The sequence below is a fragment of the Primulina huaijiensis genome, unplaced genomic scaffold (assembly GCF_012295235.1).
Source record: "Primulina huaijiensis isolate GDHJ02 unplaced genomic scaffold, ASM1229523v2 scaffold29623, whole genome shotgun sequence".
Lineage (NCBI taxonomy): Eukaryota > Viridiplantae > Streptophyta > Magnoliopsida > Lamiales > Gesneriaceae > Primulina > Primulina huaijiensis.
The window spans coordinates 1-8,471 of record NW_027357036.1 but is presented as its reverse complement, the minus strand read 5'-3'; the positions used below and the strand labels follow the sequence as shown (position 1 = coordinate 8,471).

Sequence of the window (8,471 nt, the reverse complement as noted above, 5' to 3'; positions counted from 1 at the left end):
TTAAAAAATAATCATGAATTAAATCGCATATTTAATCAACATTAATAGTGTTTTGTCTTGTTTAATTGTTGCTTTAACAAAAGCAATAAAGGTGCCTCCCAGGAAAATAAAATCGGGCATTAACCGGGAGCACAGTACTGTGTTGATATTATTTTCCATTAAAAATCTGGCAATATTGTCCTCGATTCTGCATAATTTGCAGTCCCACTAGAAAGTAATCAACGTCCAGCTTTCTTAGTTAGGTAATATTAATAAAAATCCAAGTAACACAAAACATGCCCAAGGAGACGTAATTGAAGACAACCAGCATACAGAGGTAACACGAGATTTTTTTAATAAAATATAATTATATGTATATCGGTGAATTTTGCACTAAAAGTTTATGTTCAAATATTTTTTTTTTTTTATAGTATCATGTCCAAAGTCTCGATGAATCCATATTTTTACAGAATTTATATCGCACATACGCCACCTATTAATTAATGTAATAAAATATATTATATTATAATTATAATTATAAAAAAATGTTTAGTTTGCTATTTTTTGGAAAAATGATTGTGATTTTTCATCCACCATATTAATAATGCCATTTTCTTCCCTAACTTTTGGCTTCACGTTTTTCGATGATCACTTTGATTTTATGTCAACTGCTTGTTGCATACATAGAGAGACAAATCAAGCCAGCTAATGATTTGTCTTAATAGAGGTCCAAATTGCTTTCATTATTGGTATTTATCATTTATCTCTTCACTCAGTCGATTATGTCAGTTATATCACATTAGATCAATCCGTTAATGAGATGCTAGTCTTATGTTATTATTCAAATTTCATATCCAATAATCTTTATTTATTCGCAAATGCGAGATTAAAAAAATTATAGAGTTAATAAAATGCTAGCCTTATGTCATTATTCAAACTTCATATCCAATAATTTTTATTTATTCGCAAATGCAGATTAAAAAAAATCATAGAATTTGCTATGACCATTCCGTGTAATTAGGATTTTGTTAAAGATTTTATGTAGAGTTAGTTGAGAAAAAACATATTCCAATTTTTAGATATTGTTTCTATATACAGGGTATATTTCTTTTTTCACACGTCAAAAATTTATGATTCAATGTCTATATTTTATATTATATTATATACTATTTTATCAATCTAGCCCTACTCCCGTTACACAAAATATTTTTTCTTTTTAGAACACTCATTAAATAAGGTAAAATAGAAAATTTAATTGTGAACTTTGATTTTCCAATAATTTTTTAAAATTTTTTTGAAGAAGGAAGTAAATATTTGGAATTTAGAGTTGAGAACTCCCAATTTAAAATAATTATTTCGACATGCTAAGAAGTAAGAGCCTCATGATCAATTATGATGGAGAAGTACTCGTCTCTATCATTTACGACTTTTAGGCACACGATATGATGAGGTAAAAAAAAAATAAAAAAGACTATTACATTCATCCCAAATTATTGGCTTCTTAGAAAACAATAAACGAGTCGTACATTTAGATAAAAAAAAAAAATTCTAACAATCCTTGTTTTTTCAAAATAAAGACTAAGAAAATCTTGTGATTGCCAACAATGGAGACCTCATTTCAAGAAAATGTTGGGCCTGAAATATTAATCAGGTTAAAGTAAAGAAGTTTCTTTGAGAAAGATCATGTAATGTGTGGTGTAAAGATGGTGGGGCTCTAGGATTATCTTCGGAAATGTACTTTTTATATTTTTGTGATCTTTTCGAAAGAATTATTAGCCAATGCATGTCGTTTTCCCATTGTCACCCACCATCGATTGACAAATCAACTGCGAAACACAGGTTAAGGCTACTGTGCAAACGACTGGAACAAAATTTTAGCTTGGAAATTATTTCACACAGCTCATTTCGAGTTTTTTTTTTAAAAAAAAGGTGACATCCCATCATGCGTTTTCTTAATGAAACGTCGGGTAAAAGTAAGTAACGATAAGATAAAAATAAAAGATTTGGAGAAATAACACCGCCAAGAAAACGACGCTTTCAATCGATTGCAAACCTCATGCATGTGCAATAGACTTCTGAAAAAAGTGCCAAAAACCATAATCTTTAGGCACGATATCTTATAATCTTCACCACGACTTTTCATTCAAATAAATTTTCAAGCTTGCAAGACGAGATAATTAATATCATTTTCAATTTTAACGATCATGGCAAGAATATTGTTCCTACTCACAAAGTACGAAAAGCTGTGTTTTTTTTTTTTATCAACAATTAAAGTGACAAAATAAAAAGCAAATATCACTTCAAAATATCAAAATTACCCAAATCACAAACTAAGGAGCTCGTAATGGACAACCAAGTTATCGATTTGATATGGTAACACCTAAGAAAGTTGCGAAGTAATAAAGGAAAAAAAATGACGGGATGGACAACTCTGAAACAAAGTAATGTATTGTTTTTACCTCACTTCCATCGCAAGGACTGTCGAATTCCAGAGTAGATAAGCACTAATGACCTCCCTATCAAGCTGACCAGAAAGAATGAAATTGCATCACTGACTTTAGCAACATCCGTTCTTACAAATGGCATGGTGATATCTGCCAGTTCAAGGAATAGACTGAAATAGTACCTCCTGCAACATTGAGAGTCATCCAACTTTTTGCTCGAAACATTGAGAGCTTGGCTTCTTAAAAACAGAAGTTGCATTGACATTTGAGAAATATAACAGCTCTTGAAATGGTAATAATTACAAAAAATAGCTAGAATTCAAAACCTGAGTTTAAGTTGAATTTCAATCAGTAGTATGTTTAGAATGACAACCAGCAACATATTATAAGAAAATGTTGCTCGCACATCTGAAGATGTGTGTATATGCACGCGCGCGCGTGTGTGTGCGTGAAATGGAGTAGAACATACCACCCAGTCAAAACCCTTAATTCCTTGATCCTTTTAAAAGGTACAGAAACCTGGTTGATCACAACAAAATGCAGTTCTGATGATACAGGTCCTGATCTCATCAAACTGAAGTGTTTCCACCAAATAAAATTTTCGGCCTCATTTGTGTAGGACTTCTCAATGGATAGGCTTCGAAGTGTGCAAAGTTCGAACCTATCTTCATATATAGATACAATTGCTGCCATGTTTTGATGCAACCATTGGTTCAATGTTCATGAGAACCAGAGATTCGCACCTTAAAATCTACAAAAACACCTATACTGTAATGCTCGCATATCTCAATGTTCTACATTCCAGATCGTACAGTTTTAGCAACTTTGGTCCCCATGTTAAAACTCATGGTAATAAACAGATCTCATTGAGTTTCTACACAACTTGGGGCCGGGTGCCTACAAAGTCATGATTCTGAATGCATGCCCAATATGACTCACACAAATTGTTCAGAATGTTATGAATAACAACTATAAACAAGAATAACCAACTGCCTTCAGTAAATGAAAAAAAAATTTAAAGGTATGGTCTAATCCAAATAATATGTGGGGAATTTGATTTTAATGAACACAAACTCATTTCTCATAAAAATCAATTACTTCATGAGAGAAGTATGGAACAACTCTTCAGAAAAGAACCATTATGATGAAAAGCATTTTCAAAGAACTTAAAAAACTGACACAAGTATCTGAAGATTTGTATAAAAATGACAGGCCAGGTGAAAGATAAATTCCACCTCATTGCGCAATCGCTGAAGTGCTCTAGTGGATAAGGTACACAAGCTCAAGCCAAGGTTGTTCATTTCATTAAACATGCTACTGTCCACAGATATAAGCTCCAAATACGTGCTTGCAATGCCATCAGCCAACGTGATCAGCAGATCTTCTAGTATTGCTACTCCATGTTGGGCAAACAAGCTATAATTGTAACATCGTCATCCTTATCAAACAAAAAGGGGCAATTCAAAAAACTGTGGATCCTTGTCCAATGCATATGCAATCTGCTTCTAAAAAGAGAATGGATTAGGCAAGCATTGCAAAAGCTATTCTCCTTGCACTATCCATTACCTGTGATTGTGTGCATCAATATACACATATCATATAAAACAACTACTTTTGCTCGAAATGCTAGAGTGTTTACAACCATTAAATAGTTGTGAGGACCCAAGAAACGATAAAAGGCAGATCCCAAGGTGCCGTATCTGATTCACTCTAACATCAAATTAAAACGAAAAATATTAGCTCCCAAAAGAACAAAAGAAAATAAAGATTTCGATAAACAACATGCAAAAGGCAGGGTAACTTAACAAAAAAATTAATAGAGACACACATGAAGAAGTTTATCAAAACAAATCTTAGGAAATCAGGAACCCATACAGCCACCCAGGCCATGTTTCTACGTGGCAATGGAAGATACAAAAGCTATCCTGAAGTTATTTTCTATTAACAATCATACTTCTGTGTGAAAGGAGATAATAAAGGAAATAAAGAAGATTCTCATTTCAAAAAGGCAACAGGGGGAACTAAAATAAATGCCCATCAATGCTTTCAAATTAAATAACCGGTTTGCAAAGAAACATTTTCAACCTTCAAAATATTTCAAACACTATTTTATTACCTGGAAGACCCAAATTTAAGGGCATATGTCAATTCCACATATAAATCCTCCTTGCCAGACTTTCTGTAATTTGAATTAGACTGTCATAGGCACCAAATTTATTGACCACCAAAGAAGGAAGTTCCTAATAGTGGAGGAAACGAAATAATATTTACGCTTATCGAAGGAATTTAGAAAGCTAATTGCAGCAATTATGTGTACCAATTATAATCATGAGGTAACAAACCTTGTCAGGTTTTCGGGACACCAGTCGAAGTTCATCTTCCAGCCATGCTTTACATAGATTATGGCTGCAATTCAGAATAATTTCAGCAAAGACAGAGGAAAAGTCCTCGGTTGACTTTGAGACACAGTTTGCAGAAATATTTGACACCTAAAGAAGAGATTTATTAACCCTCTGTTCAAACCAGAAGATTAAATATCGAAGGGGGAAAAAGTGAAAAATTACTAGCGTCTTTGGTCTGTGCAGGTACTAAGAAAAATCCAAGGAAAACTTCTTCCCCTTAACCAAAATCCTTTTAAAAAAGGTTTGCAATTCCTAACAACACAAACAAGGAATGCAAGTACACGACAACAAGAATAAAGTGCCTGCCTCTTTGTTGAACCACTGAAATGATGTCCATAGCAATCTTATTCTGGGACCCACAGCAACAGGACACAAACTAGACTGCCGTTTTGTATTGTCTCCTTCAAATTCTGAAAGTGTTTCTCTTAAATCTACCTCAACATCAATAGCAGATAAGGAATCCATAAGCTTGCCTTTCACAACATCCCACGCAAACTGCAAGTAAACCTTATTATCATTGGTCATTTCACTGCAATCAAATAAACCAAATCATAAAACGGAATATAACAGAACCCTATTAATATCTAAGCAGAATCTTACACACAAAAGATATAAACCGTGATGAGATTTCGATAGTTAACCTTCCTTACCCACCCAAGGAAGAAGAGCTTTCAGGGACGACATCATCCTGGTATCTGCTTGTCGCATTATTATTCAAGTACTTTTCACTAGGAATTGCTCCAGCAATAAACGTAAGGATCATACTCTCCAACAGGAGGACCTGGTCCGCAACAGGAACCCAGTCAGAAGAATTAGCACCATCAGCACTCACCAGGGCACCCAAGCAAATTAAGAGTCTTGGGATTTGGAATTCCATTTGACATGCTTAAGCATGGAGCAATGAGGTCGTGGGCCTTCCACAGAGATAATTGCTCAACTTTACAACTCGTACAATAAATATTCCTATAAATTATCAAGAATCGATACAAATGTAAAACATCATTTAATGAATATATAGCTCATAGTTAAATACGCTTGAGAATTTAAAATAAAAAATCCTACATATACATCTAATCCAAGTTTTCCCATGACAGCACAACATTTTCAAACAAGCACAAATACATACATGAGAAGAAATATAATCGAAGTTAAACTGAAAAGACTGATGTTTTATAGCAAATGGAAAAAAAATCTATTGGTTGACTACAACACAATTACACTTATTTCAGCAGAATGACTTCAGCGAAAAAAAGTCGATCCAAGTGATGACAAAGATTTTATGCATATTAGGAGGATACTGAACAAACTGAATATGTAAAAGAAACCTTTGAGTTGGCACATGAGAAGTTTTTGTCAGCAATAACGGCTCTTTTAAAAAAAATTCATAAGCTTGTAGCTTGGCAATGGATGGAATAATTGCACATACTGCCATGAGCAGAGTCTCTTCCTATGGATTAGCTTAATAAATGACTGGTATGCATTGTGGCAAAATGCTCAGTTCACGCCAGATTTCAAATTAGCGCCTGCAAAATTAGCAGCATTGAGAATTGCATTCATGATTCATGAATCACAAAAAACTTAAATTTTCAGGATAAAATGATGCTGCCTATGCAGACAAAGTTATAATTCAGATATCAATAGCCTAATGAAAACCCACTGTAAAATTGAATCATGTTAAGCAAGAATAAAGTGTAAGAAATATGACACATGTTAAAAGAAGTAGCGTGTACAAATTGAAATTGGCGACGGCCAAGAAAATTTATATGCGTACCATAGTTGTCAAAAGCGCGAGGCGCAAAAAAGCGCTCAAGTGTCTTGGGGCTTCAAGCGCGAAGCGCAAAGCGAAGCGCACGCTTAACGGAAAAAAGCGCAATAAACAAAATATTATCAAAAAAATCAAAATAAAATCAAAAGTCCTTGAAAATGTAATAGATGAAATATCAAATGTCATTATAATCGTCATCTTCATCTTCCAAATCTACGTCACGCCACAATAAACAAAATATTATCAAAAAAAACAAAATAAAATAAAAAGTCTTTCAAAATGTGATAGATGAAATATCAAATGTTATTTTAATCGTCATCTTCATCTTCCAAATCTACGTCATCAGCCCCATCACTTGATTTGTATCCATCAGTATCTTCTTCTTCTTCAGTTTCATCATCAATGTTGATCTCTTCTTCATCCACTTCATCCACAAGACTAGTTCGAGCTGAAGATTGCTTTTTTTTTTTGCTGAAGTGGATGATGACGCTTTTTTTGAAGTAGATTCATTTCGAGATCGAAAGTCATATGCACTTTCACTAACCCCAACCGCTTGTGCTACATCACTCCAACGCAAATCATCATCTTCAAAGACCAAATCGTTATCATCATTCTCGTTATCACTATAATCCAACTTTCACAACAACCATTCGTTACTATCATCTATTTCTGACAAAGAAATAGGATCAATCTTGTCTCGCATGGCATATCTTCGCCTCAACGCTCTGTTATATTTGATATATACCAAATCATTCAATCGTTGTTGAGATAGCCTATTTCTTTTTTTAGAATGTATCTGCCAAAAAAATAGAAAGTAAGAAGTTAGGTTCATACTCCATAATATAAAATTTAATATGTAAAAAAAACTTCTAACTTACATGTTCAAATACACTCCAATTACGTTCACAACCTAAAGAAGAACATGTGAGGTACAAAATCTTCATTGCAAATGTTTTTAATTCAGGTGTTGATGCACTATAAGAAGACCACCAATCAGCTTGAAAGTTGAAACACAAAAAAAATATAAGATTAAATTTCTTATCATTCAAAGTTTGTATCTATATTCTATACTATAAGCAATGTTTGAGAAATAAATTAATATTGCACAAAATATTATTTACCTGGTGATTTTGAAGCTCTTTGTCTAATAGCCATGGGTAAACCAAAAAGTCCTTCTGCTTTTTTGTATTTATCCAATTGATTTGTAATCTTATCTTGTAAATATTCACCTCGCACCAATCTAGCTATGCATTTGTACAGACCTTCCAACACTTCTTCATCATTTTCTATGTCACGATTTGAGTAAAAAAACTCAGGATTTAAGAAATATCCAGCCGCATGCAAAGGATGATGGAGTTGAACGTTCCATCTTTTGTCGATGATTTCAAAAATACCACGATATTTCTCTTCATTATTATTAAATGATGCAGCGATAGCTTCTTTGGCTCTGTCCATTGCCTCATAGATGTAACCCATTGGGGACCTTTTTTCACCGTTTACTAGTCGCAATACTTTCAGCAATGGGCCGCCAACTTTTAATGCAAAAACTGTAGTTTTCCAAAAAGAAGGCATCAATATCACTTCTGCTACACGTTTTCCAGCCGCCTCTTTAGAATATCGACTTTTTGCCCACTTTTCAGATGTAAACATCTTTCTCAAATTTGCTTGTTGAACTTGAAACCGCTTTAAAGTCAAAAAAGCGGTTGCGAAACGAGTCTTTGCAGTTCTTATCATGTCTCTCTGTCCAGTAAACTCTCTCATCATGCTCAACAATTGTGGTCTATTGTAAATATAACCATTCACCATCAATGCCCGTTCATGCAATTTTTTGAGGTCAGGAATTTTGAATATTTCCTCAAGCATCAAATCTAAACAATGAGC

The 8,471-nt window shown here is 33.7% G+C and overlaps 1 protein-coding gene across 1 annotated transcript; it reads right to left on the bottom strand.

Moving 5' to 3' along the window:
* Nucleotides 1-1,782: 1,782 nt before the first annotated feature.
* LOC140967918 (uncharacterized) lies at nt 1,783-6,509 on the bottom strand. Its single transcript, XM_073428704.1, has 8 exons — nt 6,151-6,509; nt 5,476-5,739; nt 5,132-5,354; nt 4,766-4,912; nt 4,540-4,663; nt 2,893-3,861; nt 2,439-2,608; nt 1,783-1,840 (listed from the first exon to the last, which is right to left on the bottom strand). The coding sequence occupies exons 2-5, from the start codon at nt 5,700-5,702 to the stop codon at nt 4,568-4,570; spliced, it is 693 nt and encodes a 230-aa protein (XP_073284805.1). The 5' UTR covers nt 5,703-5,739; nt 6,151-6,509; the 3' UTR covers nt 1,783-1,840; nt 2,439-2,608; nt 2,893-3,861; nt 4,540-4,567.
* Nucleotides 6,510-8,471: the final 1,962 nt, after the last annotated feature.

Excerpts from the sequence above, each read along its gene's own strand:
- LOC140967918 (XM_073428704.1), bottom strand. The coding sequence starts at position 5,702 with ATGGAATTCCAAATCCCAAGACTCTTAATTTGCTTGGGTGCCCTGGTG. Across the intron at positions 4,913-5,131 it reads TTCAGTGGTTCAACAAAGAG|GTGTCAAATATTTCTGCAAA; the intron begins GCAGGCACTTTA and ends TCTCTTCTTTAG. Across the intron at positions 4,664-4,765 it reads TGTCCCGAAAACCTGACAAG|GAACTTCCTTCTTTGGTGGT; the intron begins GTTTGTTACCTC and ends CTCCACTATTAG.